This window comes from Gopherus flavomarginatus, chromosome 4 (assembly GCF_025201925.1).
Source record: "Gopherus flavomarginatus isolate rGopFla2 chromosome 4, rGopFla2.mat.asm, whole genome shotgun sequence".
NCBI lineage: Eukaryota > Metazoa > Chordata > Testudines > Testudinidae > Gopherus > Gopherus flavomarginatus.
This window is the reverse complement of record NC_066620.1, coordinates 99,403,888-99,431,064: the sequence shown is the minus strand read 5'-3', so window position 1 is coordinate 99,431,064 and position 27,177 is coordinate 99,403,888. Positions and strand designations below refer to the sequence as shown.

At 41.8% G+C, this 27,177-nt stretch overlaps 1 protein-coding gene across 2 annotated transcripts in view; it reads left to right on the top strand.

Moving 5' to 3' along the window:
* The first annotated feature begins 1,801 nt into the window (after positions 1 to 1,801).
* Positions 1,802 to 27,177, top strand: part of OPRM1 (opioid receptor mu 1) — a 38,139-nt gene continuing 12,763 nt past the window's right edge. Inside the window, exon 1 of one of the 2 annotated variants that reach the window (XM_050949790.1) lies at positions 1,802 to 2,154. In XM_050949790.1, coding sequence (XP_050805747.1) covers positions 1,865 to 2,154 — 290 coding nt within the window. In that variant the 5' untranslated portion in view covers positions 1,802 to 1,864. Of the gene's footprint in view, positions 2,170 to 27,177 lie in introns of both variants that reach the window. The other variant, XM_050949789.1, reaches the window with a different exon arrangement.

The window sequence follows — 27,177 nt, the reverse complement described above, 5'->3', positions numbered from 1 at the left end:
CTAATGCTGTGCTGTAGTTAAAACCTACATCTGGGAGCTCGCACACTTCTTGTACAGAAACTCAGGGGGAAGTATCTGTCCCCCTACCCCCATGGCGCCCCAGCCTTACACACTCCTATGCAACTCTGACACATCTAGGATGACCAGATGTACCAGTATTAGGAGCTTTGTCTTATATAGGACCCTATTACTCCCACACAGTCCCGCATCCTGATGTTTCACACTTGCTGTCTGGTCACCATAGACACACCCACTTTTCCCTGCTCTGCAGGCAGGAAGTGCATTGATGCAGTGGCTGAGCTAGGCCTGAGCGAGGTAATGCAGAATATGGAGCAGTCACACTGTCAGCTATGTTTCCTGCTTCCTTTTCATTGGGAGTTAACTTTTTTCTCTTATTTTCAGTGGAGCCCCTTTGACTTCAGGGATGTGACAGCAAAAGAATTTGGTACAAGAAATGCTGAGTGGGCAGACTGCTTCTGGAAATGCACAGGAGTATTTCAGTGCACCTTTCGAATGAAGGTTCCACTTAAAAATGCCAACCTCTCCAAACAAGAAGCCTGTAAATAAAATACATGCTTACAGCCTTCAAATGTGGTGTCTTTGGGCCTGTTCCTTGTAATGTTAGCAAATCTTGTAAAATCTCCACACCTTGATAAAATGGTCATTAAATTGATCAAGCAGAACTTTCTCTGGTCACAATCCTTCGGCTTCATGAAAAGCAGAACACACGTCTGTTTGCCAATCATTTCACAACCTGTTGCCATATGGTAAATCACATTTTACTAGATACAGCAAACTCCCACTGAAACTATCTAACAAGAGGGTAACCCAGCATAAAGATCCCCTGGCTCTTTATGTTAATCAATTGCATCTTACACACCTTATAAGCGGAGCCTGTTGAATCTCTAGCTTCAGGTCACATTTTCTCTATTGATGCTGGTGCTTTCTTGTGCTCCAAGATCTAACCGGAGCAGGTACCAGCTCCTGGGGAAGGGCAGATTGGAAATGACTTTATTATAAGTGCCATTGCTGCCAGTGGCTGGATCCAAAAGAATATATTGCATTTGGGGAAGATAGCTGTGTGGTTTGTCCGAGTAGCTGCCCTTCTCTCCCTTCTTCCCCTCGGTGAGGAAGAAGGAGTGAGCAGAACAAAGCTGGAGGTAACGAAGGGAAAGGGGATTTGGAAGACGGGAGTTCAGCCTCCCCCTTCGCACCTCCCGTTTCCTCTGCCCGGGAGAGGGGTGGGGAGAGTTGATAGTCACCCAGCCTTGGGAGGCTGGGACACGGCAGCCGGGTCACATGTCCTCCTTGTACAAGTCCGTTAAAAAGAACAAACGCCAAGAGAGAAAAGGCGACTCGCGTCCCTCCCACTTTTTCTTCCCCCCCCCCCCCCCGCCAACCCCCTCCAGCCGCAGGCTCCGCCTCTCCGCGCTCGCCCAGCCAGCACACACACGTGCCGCCCACCCAGCTCTGGGAGCGCACGTGCGGGCGCGCGCATCTGGCGGGCAGGCGAGCGAGCGAAGCTTTGGCGTTTCTTTTGCGCAAGATCCCGCTCTCGCTCCCTCCGCAACCAGCAGCCTGCTCCCCGGCGCCCCTCCCCTGCGGCTCCCGGGTGCTCCGCGCGGGGGCTGAGGTGGCAGCTTCCAGCCGAGGACAATCGCGTGTGAGGCGCTGCGAGGCGCAGGGTGCATGTGTCAGTTCGCCTCTCCCCGCCGCCCGGTGCGCCTCGCTGGCTGCAGGCTGGCGTCGCTCCCTCTCCCCCTGGAGGCGGCCTGCGAGGGACGCCGCTGAGCCCGCCCGTTGCCCGCCTCGCTATTTACCTGCTGCTCCGGAGCGCGTCCTGCGCGCTCCTCCGCCCAGCACCATGGACAGCTCCTTCCCCGCCAACTCCAGCGCCTGCGGCCCCTTCGCGCCTCCCTCCGCCGCCTGCCCTCCCCTGCCGCCGGGCGTCTGGGGCAACCTGTCCGGGCACCCGGAGGAGCCCGGCTGGAACCAGTCCGACCCCTGCAGCGGCACCAACAGCAGCCAGGGGGGAGGCAGCGGCAGCCCGTGCCCGGCGAGCGGGGTCAGCCCCTCCATGATCACAGCCATCACCATCATGGCTCTCTACTCCGTCGTGTGCGTGGTGGGGCTCTTCGGAAACTTCTTGGTCATGTATGTCATCATCAGGTAAGGGGCTGGGCAGGGGGCAGACGGAGCTGTGTTCGCGCACGGAGGCTGGGGGCCGGAGGGAGGGAGACCAGGGAGGCTATAAAGCGCCAACCACTTTTTTTCTTATTAGTCACTTTCCTGGGCACCGCTCGCAACCCGAGAGCAGCTACATGGCGCCAGACAGTGCGATTGCTTGACACCGGGGTGCGGAGAGAGGGGGACATGATGTCTTTGCCTTGATGAGGCTGCCTGGAAGGGGGTGGGGGAATCACTCTTGAATTGGCTCGGCTGAAAGTAGGGTCCTGCTTGGAGATACTTTCCACACCAGGCTCTGTCTCTCCCGCCCCGGTTGTGCTGGCCACCTGGAAAGGGGCTGAGATTCTTGCAAGTTGCCTCTTCCTGCTTCAGGGACACGGGACGTGGCGGGGAAAGATCCTTTAGACAGACCTCTCTGTTTTCCTCTTTCTGCTTTGTGGCTAATCGCAGACGATATTAATGTATTGCTAAAATACCCTATGGGAAACGTGACGCCTCTGCTAGGGGGTAAGCTGAAGAGGTTCTGGGGAAAAGTTGTACTCCAGGTCTGATAGCGAGAGAAAAATATTTCACAAAGATCAGCTCAGAGGAAGGCAACGGACCTTTCTGCCTCATGAAGGAAATTTCAGCACGGCTCAGAGGTGAGCTGACTAAACGAATAATAAAAAAATAGAGAGAAAGAAATTAACACAACGCGCCACAGAGGCAAAAGTGACGTCTGCTTGTTTAGGTGGCAATTTATAATCTTCATGGCTGTGATTTATAGTCTGGTAATGACTACCTGAGAGTCCAGAACAAATGCTCACAAATAAGTGGAGATAAATGCATTTGCTCAGAACATTTGTGCTGTGCTTTCACACGGAACTCTAGCACACTAGCTATGGAGACAGAAGGATTAAAACTATGATTCTGTAACACTACACACGTGAATATTATAACACCTAACCTTTTACACACACACACTCTCTCTCTCTCTCTCTCTCCCCCCCTTTCTTCCAGGGGCTCTGTAGTCTTCCCCTTGAAATTAATGGCAAAATTTCCACTGACCTCTACTAAGGAAAGGATCGGACCCATTAAAACTGATTACTGCTTTTTCGATGTTGTTGCAATCTTTCTTAGCTTTCCCACAGATAATCCCAATTCCAGATAAATATATTTACTAGTGGGACAACTGTTATTTGAAGGAGCAATTTAAGATTTAAAGGGTTTTTTTTAAATAAGTTGCAGTTGTTTCATGACTGAGTCCTCTAAACTTACAAATCAGATTTCTTAATACAAGGCAAGTAAGAGAAGAATGAAAGAATGGTGTCCCTAGCCTCTTCATCAGAGGATGGAGATGGATGGCAGGAGAGAGATCACTTGATCATTGCCTGTTAGGTTCACTCCCTCTGGGGCACCTGGCATTGGCCACTGTCGGTAGACAGATACTGGGCTAGATGGACCTTTGGTCTGAACTGGTACAGCTGTTCTTATGTTCTTATGTCTAACATTTGGGAGAAATCAGATTACAATCACTTTCTCTGAGAAAACAGCACCATCTATTGAAAGCAATGATTGCAACAGATGGAATTGCTTAGGAAATTGGGGTTTCATTTAGAATACATATTCTCGTGAGAAACAACATCTTTCTTGCATTAATTTTAATGTAATTTGTAAAGGTTTTCATGATGTGATGAGAAGAGGAAATAGAAATAATTCTATATATTAAAGCAAGGTGATATGTTGTTATCCTGAGTGGTCCTGAAGTTATAAATGGTTAGTGTTTTAAAGACCTAAAAATAATATGATGCGTTATAGATTCATAGATTCTAGGGCTTGAAGGGACCTCGAGTGGTCATTGAGTTCAGTCCCCTACCCTCATGGCAGGACCAAATACTGTCTAGACCATCCCAGATAGACATTTATCTAACCTACTCTTAAATATCTCCAGAGATGGAGATTCCACAACCTCCCTAGGCAATTTATTCCAGTGTTTAACCACGCTGACAGTTATGAACTCTTTCCTGATGTCCAACCCTTGCTGCAGTTTAAGCCCATTGCTTCTTCTATCCTTAGAGGCTAAGGTGAACAAGTTTTTTCCCTCCTCCTGATGACACCCTTTTAGATACCTGAAAACTGCTATCATGTCCCCTTTCAGTCTTCTCTTTTCCAAACTAAACAAACCCAATTCTTTCAGCCTTCCTTCAATTTCTTCACATCTTTCTTGAAATGCGGTGCCCAGAACTGGCCACAATGCTCCAGTTGAGGCCTAACCAGCGCAGAGTAGAGCAGAAGGGTGACTTCTCGTGTCTTGCTCACAACACACCTGTTAATGCATCCCAGACCCACATTTGCTTTTTTTGCAACAGCATCACAGTATTGACTCATATTTAGCTTGTGGTCCACTATAACCCCTAGATCCCTTTCTGCCGTACTCCTTCCTAGACAGTCTCTTCCCATTCTGTATGTGTGAAACTGATTGTTCCTTCCTAAGTGGAGCACTTTGCATTTGTCTTTGTTAAACTTCATCCTGTTTACCTCAGACCATTTCTCCAACTTGTCGAGATCATTTTGAATTATGACCCTATCCTCCAAAGCTGTTACAATCCCTCCCAGCTTGGTATCATCTGCAAACTTAATAAGCGTACTTTCTATGCCAATATCTAAGTCATTGATGAAGATATTGAACAGAGCCAGTCCCAAAACAGACCCCTGTAGAACCCCCCCTTGTTATACCTTTCCAGCAGGATTGGGGACCATTAATAACTACTCTCTGAATATGGTTATCCAGCCAGTTATGCAGCCACCTTATAGTAGCCCCATCTAAGTTGTATTTGCCTAGTTTATTGATAAGAATATCATGCAAGACCATATCAAATGCCTTACTAAAGTCTAGGTATACCACATCCACCGCTTCTCCCTTATCCACAAGACTTGTTATCCTTACCAAAGGCAAAACCAGATTAGTAGTTATTTTCTTAAATTGTTGTTTTTCACTAGTTTAATCTTGTTGTTTTAAAATACATTTGTATTTTCCAGGGAATACAAGCAGAAGGGAACTTTTTAATGTCTGATTCAACCTGGGACTAATTTGAGAGATTGGTGCAGCAGGGCACAATTAGCAGGAATAGCATGGAAACTAGTTGTTAGTGATGAATGCCATATTGTAATTGAAAGGGCAGAATGGAGACAGTCCCACATCAACTGCTTGCATTACAGCAGCAACCACAGCAACTTCACGGTGGACATGTTCCCAATACTGAAAATTTTAACCGCAAAAGTACAGGATTTGAGATATTGATGAGAGTAGAAATTTGTCTCACCCACAGTATATATTTAAGAGCAGTAGTATCATGCTAGTGAATTTATGGCACACCAATTAATAAGCCAACTTGGCTGACAGGGTTAAGGGAAATGGAGATTCAATAATATACATCAGTGGCTCCAACTGGAGTAGTCCTATCCCAGGCTAGGGAGCTGCTGTTTCAAATTACCCTTTAGGGACTGGATTTTAAATTGAAATAGCTGGAAAGATTGTATACCACTTCGTGATTTTATCCAATCAGCAAAACATGCCGTTTCCTGGCAACTTTCCAGCTGTACAAATACTTCTAAATGGCTTGATGACCATACTTGTTTGATACATGTATTGAATGTTTTCCACTGGGGAAAATCAGATGCATAATATAACAGAGTAAGGATGCTTGTAAATAAGTATTGGTTTGAGGTTGTTTAGTTATTCCAGCTGACCCTGTTAAATATCCAATAACTGATAGAACCATTTTCACAATCTTTGCTTTTATTATTATTTGTATTACAACATCACCAAGAAGCCTCGGTGTCCTAGACATGATGCATACTCATTTTAAGGAACAGTCTCTGCCCCAAAGAGCTTACAATCTAAATAGACAAGACAAAGAGTGAGAGAAAGGAAGTTTTATTACTTTCATTTTACAAATGGGGATATGAGGCACAAAGAGATTAAGGGTGGGATCCATAAAGGTACTTAGGTACATAAGTCCCAGTTTTAGGCACCAGTGAGATCCACCAAACTCCTGCTTAGCTGCCACATAACCTTATAAGTGGCTACAGTCACTCAGCACCTATGTTTTTGCAGTAAAAGTTCCTTATGTGCCTGTGTTCCTGCCTGTGGACATGTGCACTGCTGCCTCATTCTAGGTATCTGGCTACCTACCTCCTGCCTAAGCCCCAGAGTGATTCACAAGCCAGAGGAAGATATGTTTGGCTGCTTAAGTTTGGGGCGGTGGGGGAGGGGGATTTGATGCAATGGGCATGCTCAAAAGCTGCCTACCAGTTTGGACTCCTCAGATGAGTTCACACAATACAGCAAGGGATGAACGGGATGAGGTCTCCCTTATAACCTTTAGCCCAGTGGTTAGGGTATGCAGGTGGAATAAGAGAAACTCCTGGTTTAAGTCCCCCCTCTGCCTGATATGTAAAAGGGATTTAAATAGGGATCTGCCACTTTGCAGTTTGATGCTTTAACCACTAAACAGCAGAGTCATTCTAACTATCTGGGACGCAATTAATATTTAATTAAAATGGAACAACTTCAAGTGGAGAGATTGAGGGAGATCTGCATCAGAATATTCTATTATTTCAATGGGAGTTAGGCACCTAAATATCTTTAAGGAATAGGTGTACCTTGGAGGATCAGGCCCAACAAGAACATTGATGAGTTGATCTTCAGAGGTGTTGAGCTTCAATAACTCCCAGTAAATCTGGCTCCTTTGGAAATGTGGTCGAAAGCACATGGAGTTGCCTCACAGTTAAGCTGAAAGCTCCATTAGAAGTATTCAAACATCTACCCCCTAGCTCCTCCAAAAAGAAAAGTTCTTTCTGAAATTTTGCACACCACATCTAATCCCTGGGTACATTATCGTTTCAGGAAGTTTGATAAGGTTAAGCAAAGGGGTTTTAAAATTATGAGTTTTGGGCCTTGATTGTGCAAGTCCTTGCATAATGTTCAGGGCTAACTATAATCCTCCATGTTACTACTCAAGCCACTTCTGCATCTGGTCCCTTACTCTCCTGAGCAATGGGTTAAAAGAGGACAAGTCGAAGAATGGCAGACATAGGCTTAAATGTGAATCTCAGTATGCAAATTAGGTGCTTTGATTATCTGTTTGCTCGTTTCCTTGACCAAATTTTTGCCACTACGAAGGAGTGACTTGGCAGCTACTCGGCAGCATTCTCATTGATGCAGGATCAGATTCTCCAACACACCCTGACTTTCTGATCAGTTTTTAACTTGAATGTATATGTACACCATTCTGTACCTGCATCCTGTCCAGTCAAGTCCTGTGTAGCCAACTCTGAGTTGTTTCTGTCAGTGATGATCAAGCAGCTCCTCTGCTGTGTTTCTCAGTGATACAATAGAACTCAGGTTTTATCACCCTCCATTGATTTCTTGACTATTGTGGTGCTATATTAGCTATTTTCTGTATGGATTCCATATGAATATTAATTCCAAAATGAATAGGGTGCTGTAATGCTTTTGAAAAGACATGAAGGTGAATTATAATTTTCTTCTTAAATTAATATTTTAGTCAGCAAACGTTAGGCAACAACAAATGTGACTTCTCGCTATTGAGTGGCACATAGATACAGTGTGCTATTAGTAACACAGTGAATTCAGTTACCAAAGCAATCTGTGGGTGCTGTCCTGGTCCCATTCAAGTCAGTGGGAGATTTGTCATGGACATGCATGGGAGGAGGATTGTGGTCTAAGGGTCAGTTCTTCAAAGCTCTTTAGGCATCTAGCTTCCACTGATTTCAATGGGAGGTAGCTGCCTAAATACCTTTGAGGATCTGAGGCTAAGACTTTAGCATGTCCAGTGTTAGAAAGATATAATACAAAAGTAGTCAACCATCCTTGACACTACACGGATGTCTGGAAAGACGGAATATTTACCTCAGAGCTCAATCCTACAAGGTGCTGAGAGGAGCTTAGTGCCCACAACACCCAGTAAAGTCAATGGGAACTGAAGGCACTGCACACTTCTCAGGATTGGAGCCTTAACTGAATTTCTCATAAATTAAGACTGAAGTACCCTTGGTGATGTGTTCTTTCAAGAAATGCCTTGTATCTTGACGGTAAATGATTTGCCTAGTACCATGAATTTGAAATTACAACATAAGAATGGCCGTACTGGATCAGACTAATGGTCCATCTCTTCCAGTATGCTGTCTTCAGACAGCAGCCAATGCCAGGTGATTCAGAGGGAATAAACAGGAGTGGGCAATTATCAAGTGATCCATCCCCTGTCATCCACTCCCAGCTTCTGGCAGTAGAAGCTTAGGACACCTGGATGAAAGGAGTCTTTGCCAAATGATAGAAAACAAAATTCCTCCCTTCAGATGTTTCAGAACATTTTTTTTACTAATGATTTAAAGAGAAGAGAAGCTGTGATTAAGCCCCGTGAAATCAATTAAGTCTTTCAGTTGACTTCAGTGGGTTTTGGATCAGGCTCTGTAGGAACAAAAATAACATTACTTTTACCTTTTATCCAAAATATGCTTTATATATTCAAACAATTGAAAATTGTATTTTCTTCTTTCAGTCCAGATAAGGTGGTTAGAGACCAACCTATTACTAGCGCATATTTCAGAGTCATCCCTTTCTGATCAGATGGAGAAGGGGAGCAGCAGGCAACAGCCAGTCCAGACTGCACATGGCTGATCTGCATGTGTTAGTTACAGCTAAAACAGGTCAAATAAAAAAAAAGTTATGGTTGAAAAATGGCCCTTTTTAAAACCAAACTTTTCACACAAAACCCTTAACTTTCTCTAAAAATTTTGCTAGCCTTGGCATTTTTCACATTTATCCCATTTTTTTATCAAAACTATTACCAACATTTTCCATGTGAAAACTGGGAATTCTGATTCAGCGTGGGTTGGCATCTAGTAATGTAAGTAGCCATGACCCCTCGCTAGGTGATCCTGTGTTAGCATGGGGCAGGAGAAGAGGAGGAAGAAGCGTCCTCAAGGATCAGAAGCAAGAGACAGAAGAAAGGCTGTTCAGGATTTGGATGAGGGGCAGTAAAGAAGGAAAATGGGCTTAGCAGGATCGTGAGGGGCAGTGGTGAAGGAGGAAGGCCCCTCAGAGCTTATGATGGGAGGCAGAGAGAAGGTCTAGGGTCAGATTAAGCCTATCCAGGGCACTAAGCACACCACACCATTAGAAATCAACCCAATGCTATGGCACCTCTTTTGTAGCAACCAAGATCATCTCTCTCATCTGAAGATGTAGGGTGGCAGCATGGGGGTTCCCCACAGTACTTAGCTCAGTAATGGAGGTGCATCTGCTGGAGTGAGTTGGTTGGACATACTGCACTCTTCTGCTCCTGCCACCCCTATAGTGATTTGCTGGACTGGTGTTGTTAACACCTCCTTGAGATGCATTGTGAGGTTCACCCCTCTCAGAGCGTAATTTCAGGGTCTCTGCAAACTCAGACTAATGTCTCTGCATCAGCTGCACTGCGGGTGCATTTTCAAATTTTTCTTCACAACAAAGAAGACTAGAAACTTCTTTTTTTTTAACTGAAAGACAAGTTTCTCACGTAATCGCAGGGCTCCAGGAGCTGGGGCCAAAGTGCCTATGCCTCAATCCAGGGTCAGAGTGGGGTACCGAGGGGATTGAAAATGTTGATGCTGATGTGTATTTTTTATAGTAAGGCTTTTGGAAGGGGATTCAGTGATTCTTTTTCTTGTGTTATGTGTCAATGTTGGGTGAGGGTAATTTTTTCTTTGCTTATTTTGTGGAGAATATTGCTGATGATTTCTTCAGACTCTTTCTGCTTTTGACATGTGGTATGTGTGTTTTTCTTTGCTAATGGCAACAGTGGGTTTATCTTGCTTGGTTTTCTTAATTGCTTTTTTGAGTGGTGAAACAGTGTTTTTGGGAGTGTTTACAAGTTTTGTGGGATGGGAGAGGTTAGAATTTAATGTGTGTTGTTTGGAATGCTGTACATTTAAATCTTATTAACTTATTAATGACCAAAAGACCCACTGCTGAACTATTGAAATTGGCAAAAGGCCTGATCCAAAGCCCAGAGAATTCAATGGAAGTCTTTCAATGATGTCAGTGTGTTTTGGATCAGGCCCGGTAGGAGCAAACAGTAGAAAAGCAAAGGTGATGAATCACAAAATATGGTTCATATATTCAAATACTTAAACTGTATGTTGTTATTAATTACCGGATAATGTTCCAGGATACACTACTACAGCAGAATTTGTAAAATGAATGAATTCTGGGCAGTATGTGACCTCAATGTAACTGTATTTGATAATAGGCATTTGCAAAGTAATGGAAAGAAACTGCATTTTTGTACAAATTATAGAGTGTGGGTTAGCAAATTCTACTGTGTTTTTTTTTTTTTGTTTTTGTATGTTATGTGCATGTTTCTGCAGTGCAGAGGCTCTGGTCTAATGATGGTGTTATCAGCAATGGAATTCTGTCAGAAATCTATTTGGACAACCCATCTCATGAAATTATACCTAACAATCGCTCTAAATGCAGAGCACTAAAATCAAATCCCACTGTGAATATTTTGGGGGAGGAAGGGTTGCAATAGTGCTGCAGTTTTAACTTTCTTCACAGTAAGATAAAAACTATGTGTAGTGTCTGGGACACTAACATCCCTTTTTCTATTTACAGTATTATTTTTAGGGCTGTCAATTAATCACAGTTAACTCAAGTGATTATCCTGAAACAAATTAATTCAATTTAAAAAATTAATTGCAATTAATTGCAGTTTTAATCATACTGTTAAATAATAAAAGAATACCAATTTAAATTTATTATAAATATTTTGGATGTTTTTCTATATTTTCAAATCTATTGATTTCAGTTACATCACAGAATACAAAGTGTACAGTGCTCACTTTATATTATTTTTATTACAAATATTTGCATTGTATAAAATCTAAACAAAAGAAATAGTATTTTTCAATTCACCTCAGACAAGTACTGTAGTGCAATCTTTTTATCGTCAGTGTGCAACTTACAAATATAGAATTATTTTTTTACATAACTGCACGCAAAAACAAAACGATGTAAAACTTTAGATCCTACAATTTCACTCAGTTCTTGTTCAGCCAATCACTAAGACAAAGAAGTATGTTTACATTCAGAGGAGATAATGCTGCCCACTTCATATTTACAATGTCATCTGAAAGTGAGAACAGGCATTTGCATGACACTGTTGTAGCTGGTGTTGCAAGGTATTTACATGCCAGATGTGCTAAACTTTCGTATGCCCCTTAATGCTTTGACTTGTAGATTGCACTATTTGTTTATCTTGTTTACAGTGCAAATATTTGTAATAAAAAATAATATAAAGCGAGCACTCTACACTTTGTATTATGCGTTGTAATTGAAATCAGTATGTATGAAAATGTAGAAAAACATCTGAAATATTTAGAACACATGTAAATTGGTATTCTATTATTGGTTACCAGTGCGATTAAAACTGTGATTAATCATAATTAATTTTTTAATGGTTTGACGGTTCTAATTATTTGTTAGTTTTAAGAGTCATACCAGCGTACTGACTTTCTTAAGCTTTTCCTTTAAGGCTATACTAATATTTTATCAGAGCCGTCTGGAGGACAACAATTCTGGTTTGTGGCAGCTTTCAAAATTTTTGTTCTGCACTAGCGCAAAACCAAAACCTTTTGAATGTTTTCATGAAAAATAGAATTGTGTTGAAATGTCTGTTTTCAGATTGAAACATGAGGTTTTCTGGTCAGGAAGGTGTTTTGAGTCCAGGGCTTGCTGGTTACTTCATACCACAGACAGCAACTCTTATGCTCTATAGCTTGGTGGGTAGAGCACTGGCTGGGCTGTGGGAGATCTTGCTTCAAGTCCCTTGACTCTGAGGCCTGGTCCACACTACACAGTTAAATCGATTTAAACAGCGTTAAATCGATTTAACTCTGTACCCATCCACACTACGAGGCACTTTAAATCAATTTTAAGGGCTCTTAAAATCGATTTCTGTACTCCTCCCCAACGAGAGGAGTAACCCTAAAATCGATATTACTATATCGATTTAGGGTTAGTGTGGACGGCAATCGAAGTTATTGGTCTCATTCCTTTAATGTAGCTACCCAGAGTGCACCGCTCCGGAAATCGATGGTAGCCTAGGACCATGGACGTACACCACCGAATTAACGTGCCCTAGTGTGGATGCATAAAATCGATTTTATAATATCGGTTTTAGTAATTTCGATTTTATGCTGTAGTGTAGACATAGCCAGAGTGATCTGGCATGGCAAACTCTGCTGTGAATCAAGGACTTGAACCTGGGTCTCTCTCAGGCTAGTGCAAACCAGTGATCAGCAGGCTATAGATTATGAGTAAGTTTTTCTCAAGTATTTCAGCTTTGACAAAATGACACTTTGTCAAAAAATGTCTCTTCCAGCACTAATTTTTACTTGCTCACTCTCTTGAAGCAGCACAAGAATTGAGTGCTGCGGACATGCTGTACTGTTGGCATTGCATCGTGCAGGGATAGCATGCCAGGGCTGCTGATTTGGTATGAGTTACCCTTTGTTTCATATCAATTTATACCTTTTCATTCCTTTGTGTGCTTTGCACAAGGGGGTGGGATGTCTGGGCCCAAGAACGGTAGTTTTGGTCTGAATTCTAATATAGATAGGAGGTCAGTGAAGGTGATGGAGAGTGCTGCGCGTGTGATGGAAGACAACTCGACAACTCTTTCTCTGACAAGATGTAAAGCTTTGGTTATTATTCACAGGGAAGAATAGGGGCTAAAAATGACAGATATCAAGGGATTACAAATTAACCAGACAAAAATTACTGTAAAGGAAATTTTATCAATATTCATGTGCTGGTTGGAAATATTTTAGAGCCAAACTTCTTTTTTTTAACTTTGTATACACATTGAGGAGTCAGAGACCAGCACTTGGGGGAAGGATAGCTCAGTGGTTTGAGCATTAGCCTGCTAAATGCAGGGTTGTGAGTTCAGTCCCTGAGGGGGCCATTTAGGGACCTGGGGCAAAAATCAGTACTTGGTCTTGCTAGTGAAGGCAGGGAGCTGGACTCAATGACCTTTCAAAGTCCTTTCCAGTTCTAGGAGATTAGTGTCTCTCTTATTATTTATAACATGGTATGTACAACACATTCTTACTTTTTATTATTATTCTCCCTGGCCTCTAACTTCCCCCTCCTAAGTTTGTCATTAACTCTGTTTGTAACCCTTCTTTATTTAGGTCCAGAGACAGCCACGCTTGTTTACATTATCCCCAAGGTGTTCAAAGTAAGGAAGGACAGTAGAATGTAAATCCTTAGATTGTAAACTCTTTGAGTCAGGGATCATGACATTTCTGTGTTCTTAAAGAATCTGAGCACACTTTGGAAGTTAGATAAATGATAAATAGCAATTAATGTGGTACACATTTTCAGTATTTGATTGTGGGTTAGGTGTAGGGGGTTTGGAGGGTCATTTTCGTTTCTATCAAAAATAGATTAATTGAGAAGAAAATAGTACATGTTTTGAATACTCAAACCATCACAGTTCCTGATTAGTAGTTAGCCCATTGGTGATGTGAAAAATGCATCCCAGTTATATGTTGCATTAAAGTCCATATGGCTAGCATTATTACTATGAAGTTATTGAACAGTTATGAGAAAATATCACCCGGTATTTCACATTAAATAACCTGAACACCATCGTAGCTATCAGTGTATTGATCCATGTCTTTTACATTTACAGAAAAACAGATGTCTGTGTTTGCATACCATCTGTGGTTGAAATTTAGCCTGTGTAATCTCTGCAGCTTGGTAAATCTTTGACTATCAAGCCATTTTTCCCTTAGAGATCAAGGAAACCAAATTGATGAAAAGCATTTCTACCTTAGTATTCATTTTATTAGAACTTGAACAAAGGATGAACACGACTCAAATGCTCTTTTCTCTGCCTTTATTCAGCCTCATTAACAAAATCTATATTAACATTTTTTACATTGAAATATCACCTTTAGGATAAATTGGGTGCCCCGGGGGATTGGTAATGGGCCACATAAGATTTCCTCTTATTTAAGTCTAGTCCAGACTGCTACTGACCAAAAGTTGATTACCATTTAGAGATTAATCCTATGAGGTTATCTGATACCAAACCTCTGCTACACTCTTGGATGATTTGGTGCAACACATGTTACGATATCATACCAGGAAGCAAATACTGGGTGTAGAGAATGTTGCATTTCATAAAAGGAATGCTATACAAATTACCACCACCATGCAACACAGGAACTCTGGGAAGAACTGTGCTTCAAAGGAATGTTCCTGAAGCACAATGCCTCTCAAACCAACCTCAGGATAATACATCTGTACCCCAGGTCTTACTTTGCCTAATTAGCTTTATTTAGCTTTGTCACTAAATGCAACTGTGTAACAATCCTGTAACTCAATGTTAATTATAGCAATTGGTCAGATAACAGTGCCAGGATGAGATCAACATTTATCATCTAAAGTTTTTTGTCTTGCAAATATCATACTAAGTGATTTAAGGCATTTGTATTCACTTCATATACAACTCAGAGTGATGAGTTTGATGATTTTCTTTAAAGCTAAGGACCAAATTATATCCATGAAGCTGCATGCACATGTGATGACCAGTTTTGACCCATATATTACAAAGCCAAAGGCACTCCACTTTGCTACTTGTTGTTCTCAACTAATAAATTAGAGTTATTATTGAGCCAAATTCTGCCCTTACCTCCACTAATGGAAATTTGTAGTAAATCAATTTGCTCTAGCAGGATTACTCAGAATTTACCCTGGTGAGCCTAAGGACAGGATTTAGCCCACGACTCGAAGTAATTAGCTGTTAAATACAGAATAATTCTATTTTTATGAACCATGATTCATATGGAAATTTCCATCGGAGTTCAGACCAATAATTCAACTAGTCAAGTTTGCTGTCTGATCGTGGCTGTGACAATCAGGTCCACACAGCACAGGGGGAGAACAGATTTACCCATGCCCCCAAATTGTGCAGTTGAACCAACTGATTGCATACTTTATTATTGTACTACACAAGTATCTCGAGTAAGGCCTTTTATGAAAGCTTGTGATGTTCTGAACTTGATGGTCATTCTGAGGTACATGTTATAGACTGTGATTATGAATCCGTAGAAAACTGCTCCTAACTTCTACAACTTCAGCTACACCTCACAGCAGGGAGGGGCACCTCCCAAGGCAGGTGTTTACAGGAAACCAGCTTCAACAAGTACCCAACCCTTGCCCAACCCACGAAAAGGCAATGGTGTACCATTAAAGTTAATAGGAAGACACCGAGCCATCAAGTTCAGCTATCAAGTCCAGAGGGAATTTCCCCATCTCTGAATAACCATGCGTCACTATGCTAGGGAAGAAAGGGAGGAGGGAGCCTTTTTAAAAGGCTTGAAACAGTTTTTTCGTCCAGAAACTAGGGGGGCAGCCTCTAAGCGGGAAGCTATCTGTGAAATGCTGGATTCTTGCTCAGGGTAGGGGGCTTGCTGAGAAACTGTTTAAAGGCAAAAGGTGACTTGTATTAGAAAAGGGAATTTATCTAATATGGAAGCGCAAAGCGTGAAGTTGCACTTTTATGTTTATTGTCTGTGTAACTTGTATGTGTTTGATCTCCACTTACTAGTTCATCTTTGAATCTGTGGCTTTTCTATGACATAAACTTACTTATTTTTACCCCAAGCAGGTAAACACTCCCAAAAACACTGTTTCACCACTCAAAAAAGCAATTAAGAAAACCAAGCAAGATAAACCCACTGTTGCCATTAGCAAAGAAAAACACACATACTACATGTCAAAAGCAGAAGAAATCAGCAATATTCTCCACAAAATAAGCAAAGAAAAAATTACCCTCACCCAACATTGACACGTAACACAAGAAAAAGAAACACTGAATCCCCTTCCAAAAGCCTTTCTATAAAAAATATGTGAAATGTGCATGTACTGAAGTGAGCTAATAAGCGGGGGCTGTTTCATGCCTTCAGTGTTACAAATCAAAAGAGACAATTCAGTAGTTAGGAACTCTGGATCTGAGGAGATTGTGGGCTGGAATACTGCTGGTGTCACCCTGCAAGGAGTAACTAGGGTGGTGGAAGCCAGCGTGAAACTTGGTGCTTGTGGGCAGCATACTAGTATCAGGGATCTGAGCCATAGCAACACAGAGTTAAAGCACCTCAAGGCTACAGGGAAGCCAGTGACAGAATGCCTTGGGGGCTGGGTGATCCCCAAAATGTCACAGTGGCTGACACTAGTGGGTTTAGAGGAAAAGGCAAGAAACCCTGGAGTTGATTATGGAATAAGTAGAGCTGGGCAAATAATGAATTGTTTTGGTTTGATGGCCATTCCAAAAAGAGAGAGAGAGAATTTTGGCTCAAACTGATTTTTTTTTAAATTGTTGGCAAATTGACAAGTCAGAAAATTGAATTGTTTTAGGGCAAGCAAAAGGGTTCTTTTAGACAAAAGGGAAGTGTTTTGTCTTGAACCATGTTTGATTGGTGGTTAAAATATTATTAAATACATTTTGAATTAAAAAATTTCCCAGCAGCCGTGAAGTACTGCTTGTGTGCACACAGGTCCTGTGGAGTATTCCCGCAAATGTTGCATTTGTTACCATGGATGCAACCACTGATTTTTCTCCAAAAATACGTTTCACTGGAAGCATGGGAGGGAAGTAAAGTGAGTAATTGAAGTTGAGAGTGGTTTTCTGGCAAAGCAAATATACCCTAGAAAGGCCCCTTGCTAGATAATGAGGATATACTGTATGTATTAGCAACATTCATCTTTTCTCAGTGGTGTATTACAGAGCTCGTATGGGAGCAACATCTACTACTGGAGACCCACCTTGTGTCATCTACCTACTTATAATGGGACTGAGAGATAAAGATGGTTTGACAGTCTTACCTCCTTTGACTGCAGGGAAGTTCGACAGTCTAAACACTTTTGACTGCAGGGAAGTTTCAGCCATTTACACTAGAGTTGATATGGCTCCAAATGTTCTTACCATTTATTAGTTTGTGTATCAGAGCATTCACTTTACAGTAATTTCTTTTTAAAATGAAATTTCTCTTCACTGCAAGTCTGGGAAAAGAGGAAGATTAAGACAATAAGAATATTTTTGCACTGAAACATAGAAAACTAAAGATTTTTTTCCCCTGGCAGTACTTTCTGTTTTACAGATGTATTGTAATAAAGAAAGAACACATTATCAGATTGTTTTTATTTAGTGCAGGCTCCTGCCATGGCTCTTTCCATACATATATGTGCAATAAAAAGAGGAAATAAAATCAGGAGATAAAAAAGTGGTAAAATAATTACATTATATAAGCTCTGCAGCAATTACATGTTCTAGCTAAAATAAATTCCTTACTTGCTGACGGCTAGATTCTTTGCAGTCAATGCAAAAAATGTTGCCTCAATGGCAGATAAGATGTCCTCTCTGAATGGCGATAAACTGCCATTCTTTGAGAAGAAAAAAGCTTTTTTGTTCCATCTGGAGGAGGACTAATACCAGTAAATAATTCATAATAAATCATGGACAAAATGTGAGATGTCTTTCCGTTGGGAGAAAGTGATGGGAGCCAGGGCGAGAGGCGCCATTAAAAAAAAAAGCAACAAGTGAATTAATGAGCAGCTTGAGCCCAAGGCCCAACACATTAAAACAATTAATTAAAAAAATGAATATCAGACACCCTCAGTGAGACGTGCAAGTGGCTGTCACATTATTCCCTACAAGAGCAGTGGCAGGTGGCTAAAAATTAACTGGGACCAACAATTACCTCAGCTTTCATGCCCTCCTTTCCAGAAGCTGGGTCGCTGCTGAAGCTGCTAATTGGCCCTGAATGCACAAGAAAGGGAAGTGAACACACAGGCTTCTCCAAAGGAATTTTTAGTCTTTTAAAGCTACTTCCTTCTCCTACCCTGCAGGTCTTCTGTGAACACAGGGTGGGGATTAGCGTTAGTATGGGAGGAGAGTAGCTCAGAGGGCAGAGCCTTAGGCCTGGTCCACACTACGCTGTTAAACCGATTTTAACAGCGTTAAATCGATTTAATGCTGTACCCGTCCACATTACAATGTACTTTAAATTGATTTAAAGGGCTCTTATAAACAATTTCTGTACTCCTCCCCAACGAGAGGAGTAACGCTAAAATCGATATTAACATATTGATTTAGGGTTAGTGTGGCCGCAAATCGAAGTTATTGGCCGGATAGTTATAGTGATAGCTACCCACAGTGCAACGCTCCGGAAATCGATGCTAGCCTCAGACCATGGACGCACACCTCCGAATTAATGTGCGTAGTGTGGACGCATGCAATCGACTTTATAATATCTGTTTAATAAAACCAGTTTAAGTTAATTCGAAATTATCCTGTAGTGTAGACGTACCCTTGGAGGAAGAAAGAAAATGTAGGGGAAGACACACCTTGGGGAAGGGGAATAGAGTCCAGGGGAAAGAATGAGGTGAAGAAAGGATATTGTGGGGAGGGGAATCCACAGAATGAAAAACCAAAGAAATAGGAGGGAGGAGTTGGGTGGACAAAGACTGGTCTAACCTAACCTAACCAGTTGACCTATACCAATATAGTAGCTATGCTCTGGTCCAGTACATTCTACATTCAGATCCACTGTATATCTTTTCAAATGCCTCTGCAGAAATTCCTTTGAGAAGCTGCACATCATCTAGCAGTTATGTGGGGAGAGAAGGGGGTTGTCTCCAGCAGTAAAGTCAGAACTTGGATTATTTGGTGGCATTACTGCATTCCATGCTGAGCACAGCAAGAACTATAACTGTTCAGTGTGATCACAGTTCTGGTATGCCCTCCTATCACTCTGCTGCACGCTGTGCCTTTGCAACTCTTTCCTTTCTGTGATGTTCCATGGCTCATCGCTGAATTATAGAGCAGGTAGTGGAAAGCAAATAAGTTCCACATTTCCAAAGAAGCCATTTGGACTGTATTATACATATTGTGCAGTTATCTAAGAATCAGTGCAGTTTTCCTGGCTTCCATACAGCATTTATCATTTTTTTAAGTATTAAGTAGAAACAAAATATCGTCCCTGCATTTACATGTGCCTCCTAGGCTATGGCTAGCAAAAGTCCATGGACAACAAAGAGTCTTGTCAGCTTGGCCTGGATCATAAGGACTGCATGGTCCATTTTGTTAGAACAGGGGTTTGGCCCAACATCCTATTCAAAATGTATCCTTCTCCTAACCAACGTAGTCCAGACAATTGCCTCCTTCCATCCCAGAAGTGGCTGCATATCTATTAAACTTTTGCAGAATAAACATTTAAGTCTCTCCTTTGAAATTTGTCCTGACCCACCACCCTAATAACCACCACCACACTTCTTTGGATTCCTCTAACTAAACAACCACAGTCCCTAAAACCCAGAGGTACATTCTTCTCTCTCTCTCTCTCACACGCGCACACACACGCCATTTTGAACTCTTATAATTAGACACATAGCTAGTTAACTTCATCATCATCTAACTGGGCTGGGCCAGGATAAGTTGACGAAACCACCCAGGTCTCTCAGCTATGTCCATTTTCAGCTTTTGTCGAAATACTATTTCAACCAGCTCCTCCCAACTCCCTAGTTGTGTTCTGTACATGCCCCTGGTGACCCAGGGAAGCAGTCCTGGCAGTAAGGGGTATGGCAGGAGCTACTGAGGGAGCTAGTGAGTCAGGCATGGAGCATGAGGGGTTCAAGTTTTAGGGAGGTGGGGAGGGGTTTATTTGGAATGGAGAAGCTTGCATGCAGAGGCAATATCCGTGTGAGAGGCCCAGAGCAAGGAAGCCCTGTGTCTCTTTGTCACTATAGTGGTACTTGAAGGGCTTGCACTGGTCCTTCTGTCTCACCTCCTCAGAGCCCAAAAGCAGCAGTGCTGTACAAAGCTCATCAAGCACCAATGCAGAGACACTGAGCTCCTTCTAAACTGTTGCTTCAGCATGCAAATACACCCAGGCAGCCATGACACAGTGAGCCCATGTCACTTCTTTTCCTTGGCACAGAGACTCTGTGTTCCCTCACATCCCAGCCCTCACCTGACTTTACCCTCACTCACCTGAGCATGTATTTTTGGGGCTCAAACTTTCCCTTTGAATAGTCTCTTAATGACATCAGTTTCTGAACAGGAGGGCTTGGGGAAGGGGGTGGGGCGGCAGAACGGACAGATGCTTGCAAAAAGATTTGTGAGCACTACATATTTGTGCTGTTTTGTGATCAGATACAAGGCTGGAAACAGGCTCAAAGAGCTGCAGCCATGCCTAATGCCCCTTGTCATAAACAGATAGCTAAGGGTTAATGTCTCTTTCACCTGGAGCACCTGACCAGAGGACCAATCAGGAAACCGGATTTTTTCAACTTTGGGTGGAGGGAATTGTGTGTCTGAGGTCTTTTGTTTTCCGTCTGCCTGCTTTCTCTGAGCTTTGGAGAAGTACTTTCTACCTTCTAGTCTTCTGTTTCTAAGTGTAAGGACAAAGAGATCAGATAGTAAGTTCTATGGTTTTCTTTTCTTTGGTATTTGCATAAATATAAGTGCTGGAGTGCTTTGATTTGTATTCTTTTTGAATAAGGCTGTTTATTCAATATTCTTTTAAGCAATTGACCCTGTGTTGTATCATCCTAATACAGAGAGAACATTTGTACTTATTTTTCTTTCTTTTTATATAAAGCTTTCTTTTAAGACCTGTGGGAGTTTTTCTTTACTTCAGGGAAATTGAGTCTGTACTCACCAGGGAATTGGTGGGAGGAAGGAATCGGGGAGATCTGTGTGTTGGATTGCTAGCCTGATTTTTGCATTCCCTCTGGGGGAATAGGAAAGTACTTTTTGTTTCCAGGATTGGGAACAGAGAGGGAGATTCACTCTGTTTGGGTTCACAGAGCTTGTGTCTGTGTATCTCTCCAGGAGCAACTGGAGGGGGGAAGGGAAAAAGAATTATTTCCCTTTGTTGTGAGACTCAAGGGATTTGGGTCTTGGGGTCCCCAGGGAAGGTTTTTCAGGGGGACCAGAGTGCCCCAAAACACTCTAATTTTTTGGGTGGTGGCAGCAAGTACCAGGTCCAAGCTGGTAACTAAGCTTGGAGGTTTTCATGCTAACCCCCATATCTTGGACGCTAAGGTCCAAATCTGGGACTAAGGTTATTACACCCCTGCAAATAAATCTTACTCGCCAACTCTGTGTTGGATATCAAAGCTTTATTGCAGATAATACTGTGCCACAGCATATAACTGCAGCTAGGATTGAGACAAAATGATATACCTGAGTTGAGTATATACTGTACTAGTGGACACAGGTCTTCTATTCTGGCAAGTGGTACATATGCAAAGAAAGGGAAAAGAAATATACCTATAACACTATGGTGTGGTCACCACTTGATTGTATACCTCAGGGATCATATGGTTCTCCACACACACAGCTGAGTATGGAACATACAGTTTTGACTCCAGACATGCAATTTTTTTCTTCTATCATGGCACAAAGATGAAATACTTAAGGGGATGCTGAGGTCAGTAATTACCAGCTCTAGGCACCAGGAAAGCAAGCACGTGCTTGGGACAGCACAATTCCAGGGGCAGCATTCCGGCCATTTTTTATTTTTTTTTTTTGGCTTGGGCAGTTGCGCTTTCAGAGCTTGGGGCAGCGAAAAACCTAGAGTCGGCCCTGAAGTCAGTACTAATTGCAAAGTGGACTTTGCTCTGAGAATTAAAAGCCCAGTAAGAATTGAAAGTATTTGGTACTCAAAGACTCACTAAGAACCGTGCAGAACTGGGCCCTGAGCCCACTGTAGGCCACAAGTACTGTGCTTATTGTGTAGTTTGGGGACATGTAGCCCATATCCTCATGCCATCAGGTACAAAACTAGGCTGTTGGACAAGGCTGGCCTGGAGAAGTGTCTATTTCCTAATCCATCTCTTTAACAGTATAACACAGAGCACTGCTGCTACCACACCATTGTGCTGCAAGGTTTGCTGTATGTGTCAGTATAAAAAGCATATCTGACTAACACTCATCTGATACCTCTGAACAGAATGATTCCTTGCAGTTCCTTTCAGTAAGGAATGGAACAGCAACTTCAGTAAGTTGTACCACTTGTATTAAAGTGCCATGAATTAACAATGGTAAAAGCCCCAAGAGAAAACATGTCCTTGCTAATTATTGCTTTATTAGGGGGAATATATTATCTAGGCCTGTATACAAGATTAATCAGAGCAGCCATGAAAATAAATGCTAATTTAAATTAGTTCAGCTTGGCATATTTCATGCATTTTAATCATTTGAAGCCCACTCAAGGAGACCTCAACTACATAAACTAGTTTAATGCATGCATCCATCTGAATGTAGTAAATCTTCATTTGTTTTAACAAGTCATTTGTGCACAGAGGGTGTTAGTTTGGGGAGATAATTTAATGTCCCCGAGCACAGCAGAGAGAGATTTGTAGGAATTATGTCCGTTATTTGTATACAGGTCTTTCCTGCACATTTCCTAATGGCTGGTTTGTCTTGTTTCAGTGAGCACAGCAGCAGCCTAACATTTTCATAAGAGCCTTCTTCCTGCAAAGAAACTCTCAAAATGACATCACAGCCAATTTCTCATTTATTTTTCACCTCCTGTGCTCTCACCAGACCAGATCTTGGCCCCTGCTCTGGCCCCTTTGTACCAATCTGGTGGCCCTAAAGCCAGAAAGTTGCTCTAACAGGACAGTCGAGGATTCCTCTAGCTTGGGGTTCCACCAGCTCCACCCCCCTCTGATGTGACAAGCACACCCAAGGAACATTAGGAACAAAGTTGGGTGGGGCAGGAGCAGTATTCAAAATGCATGCGTCAAGCCTGCAAAAGTCATATAATCATGATACTTAAGCTACTTTTTGGTTGCCTTCTGGCTTTATGTTTTGAATCTTTCTAGGGTTTATATTTTCAAGCATTTCTGTGCAATCCTGAGGATGAGAAACCTAATGTGTATTTTAATGAAAGCTGCGATTTCCACACTGCTGCATCTTGCCTTCATTTGTGTTGAGATGATGTCGAGGGCAGCTTAGGATCTGGCCCATTTTTGGACAGATATAAACAACTAAACAAGATGCAAGGCATTGGAGAAGCAAACCTGTTACAAATAAGAAATTTCAACACCTGCAACCCGTAGTTTCAATTTAAAAAAATGAATGCATTTCTGTTCTGTAGAAATTTGGATCCATTTCCTAAGGGTACCCAGGAGAATAGTAGTTTGGTTCCCATTTTTCATTGAAAAAGGAGACAACATTGCTGGTAGAATAAGTTTTTACATAAGCAGTAAGAGAGTGAGTGTCAGCTATGCAGGAGATGGGAATGCAACTTAAAGCATGACAAATATAGTTGAAGGCCTACTGTGAAGATAAAAGTGGTTTAAAGTAATAGTCATGCATTACATTGCCAAGGAAGATTGACAAACGATGACTCACGTCTCATCAGTATTACAACAAGTTTTAAAATTCACGTTTATTTTGTTCCAAAATACCAGTGTATTCCCATTGTTGCTGCACTGAGATCGCTTGGGCCATGCCATCTGCTTTAGTCAAATAATTTCCAGTTGTCTGGAATCTTATGCATGGTGAGCTGGGATGTCTGTGTCCATTAATATTCTTCTCCTGCAGCATGACAATGATCCAGCAAAGCACATGCTTAACTTTAAGTACAGGAAGTCCCATGGAAGTCATTGGAGCTACTGACATGCTCAAAGCTAAACAAGTATTTTAAATACTCTGTTGGGCTGAAGCCTAAATGAGGGCAGAATTTACCTTGCAGCCCCTTTAGAAAGGTACACCACCTTTTCTTGTGCTAAGTCTGGCCACAATGCTCTCAAAATTAAATAAAGATGAGATTTTTTAAAAAAGTTATTAATGGATACTGATATTGTAATTTGCATGTGGTCTATCTGATTGGTAAGTATTAAAACCAGCGCTGGGATAAAATATTCACAGCCTCAATTTTTTTTTGAAGTATTGCAATTCTGTGAAAATATAAGTTATGTTTTGCAAAGTCAAATCCTGCCCTTGCTTACAAACAGGCCTATTGTGATATAAATTCCTCAGCATTTTCAGAATTTCAGCTGTTGAAATTCCATATACTATATGTTGACATTCAAATTTTCACAGGTTTGATGCAAAGCTTTTTTTTTTCCCCTCTAAATGCAAAAGCTAATAAAAAGGTAGTTTTCAAGCTTCAAAGTTGCCTTAAATAAAATTCCAACTTTTAAAATTCTTAATAATTTACCCCCATCATATTACTTTACAAATGTTACTACATATATTTTAACTTATGTAGATGTCCTACAATACACATATACACACATACTTACTTCAAGGTACTGTAACTCATCATAGCTGCCCATAGGACTGGATAACAGAAGAGTCTATGCACAATACTCACACAAGCAGGTTGATACCTAAACAGAAAACATACATAACAGCTATGATGAAGTCTTTGGAGATCTATATTTTAGGGAATGATTGTTATATTTGTATGATGTTAAAATTCTTTTAAACCAGTTACTTCAGTAATCTATTTGCACACCGACATGATGCTGGACGTATGAATAATCCCCTTATTTGGACAAATAATCACTTTTAATGCAGTGCATCTTTTAGAAAAAAGCCATTTATATAATCCAAGGGTCGGCAACCTTCAGCACACGGCCCATCAGGGTAATGCGCTGGTGGGCCATAAGACATTTTGTTTACATTGACCATCCACAGGTGCGGCCCCCTGCAACTCCCAGTGGCCATGGTTCGCCGGGGTAGTACCCTGATGGGCTATGTGCTGAAGGTTGCTGACCCCGATATAATCTTTAAAATGTACAGTAGAGACAGATATTTAAGACCTGATCAGGCCCTTGAGAGCCAAATACTTTCAGTAAACATGAAGGCTCTGCTTCTTTTATAGTTAAGAACAGGTCAGTTAGATATTTGACGATTACATAGTGCATCAAGTAAGATCCTCCATCAGTGGTTTATATAGTTCATGAAATGAAATAATTCACAGTCTACGAACTTTTAAGGCCCTACTGACAATGAATAATGCAAAGACAGCAAGAATGAAAGTATCTGAGCCTGGTCTGCCCTAGGAAATTAGATCAGTATAACTGCATTGCTCAGAGGTGTGAAAAATCTCATCGATCCGTCTTCCGCTGCTCAGGGAGATGGATTACCTACACTGATAGGAGAATCCATCCTGTTGGCACAGATAGTGTCTTCACTGAAACACTACAGCAGTGCAGCTGCAGCATTTAAAGTGTAGAAAAGCCCTTTTATGTGGTATGGCATGTTGTCCCAGCTTGCCCCCCTGTGGCCAGATGTGGCATTGCAGAGGTGCTACCTTAGTTCCCATCCCCTATCCTTTGGGTTACCTTGTCCCTCAGCCAAACCACTTTGTAGAGCCCCACCCCTGTCAGGGGTGCAGCTTCCTTTACCAAAGTCCAACAAAAAATAAATAGAAAACCAAACCTTCAGCTCAGTTGGGCTCAGCCAGCCACCTCTTCCTCACAAGTAGTTTTCATCTGCTATAGTTTGCCCCTACCCCAAGCCTTGGGCTCCTGTTCCCTCAACAACCCCACTTATCAGGGGCTGGCACACTCCTCCCCTCACTCAGGGGTTCATGGAGACTACAGTTTCTCAAGACCCTTGTCACCCCTGGAGTAGCTTATCTGCTCTCCTTCCTCCATCTCAGTCTTCTTTCAGGCTGCAGCAAGTACATACACAAGTGAGTACACTGAACACTTTCCACCTCCATTCCTGTGGGTCTTCTTCCGTCAGGTGGGTTCACCCACCTCTTTATGGCAACAAGCTATATTCTCCCCCAGCTGAGATTTATTTCCAATTAGGCCTGGCCCACCCTCTGGTGCAAGCAAGCTGGTTAACTGGCTCTCAGGCACATACTAACCCTTTCCTTCCAGCAAACCATCACTTACCAGCCAATTTTTTCTCCCTCCTCCCTACTTGTTGTTTTGATAGCTCTGGCTTTTTCTGAATTTCTCCCACATGGAATCTCCCACAACAGCTTCAGTATCACTTAGGATCCCAGCAGCTTCATCTAAGTACCTCTCCACAGGAAGGAAGTATAGGTGCTCTAAGAATCTTGCACAGAACCTATGTCTCTCTCTGATCACATTTATGTTTGTTGAGTAACATAAGTACTCACCATTCTGTCCTGGCAGAGTGGGGAATGGCAGTAGAATGAGCAGCCTGGGTACTTTTTTTGTTTCAGAATGCATTCTGTGCTTAGGTTTATAATTTAGATACAGAATTATGTATCATCATTTCCCAAAAGAGCAATATGAGTATGATACCAACAGCTTGCTGTTTTAGTTTTAAACTATTAGAAAACTATTAAAAAAACAAAAACATTAAATGTAGGTTGCTTATGGCTGTAGATACACAGTGCTATAAAATGAGAAAATTAGGAGATTAGTAGCTGCTTCCGATATTCTGCTAGATCAGAAGTTTTCAATGAAGTTCTTGAGACCATGTTCAGTTGTGCAAATCTGCCTAAACTAGTTAATAGTGGCTGCCAATTCCTTACAACCAGCTGCTGTTCACTAAAACTTCTAAACAGAGCAAAGCAAGAGAAAGAAACACAGAATATCTTCTTTTACATCTTTTATGTCTTTCCCTGGAGGGCCTTCTAAAAAGAACTTTAGTAATTTGTTTCTTTTACAAATCAGTCCTTAAAATGTAAAGACATTTTCTGTTTGGTAAGGCACTTTATATGTTATTTTGTGGGACCATAAAGGAGTTTAATTTAAAAAAAAATCATATGACCCACTGAGAACTGGACAAACAATGGGTTTAACAACCTAGGAAGCAATCAGAATTCCAGAGCAGAATAGCCTGAAACTTACTTTGAGAGAGAAAGTTTCATTTTACCTCTGCAAACCATCTAGACTCAATGACCTCATGCAGTATCAAATGGCTTAGT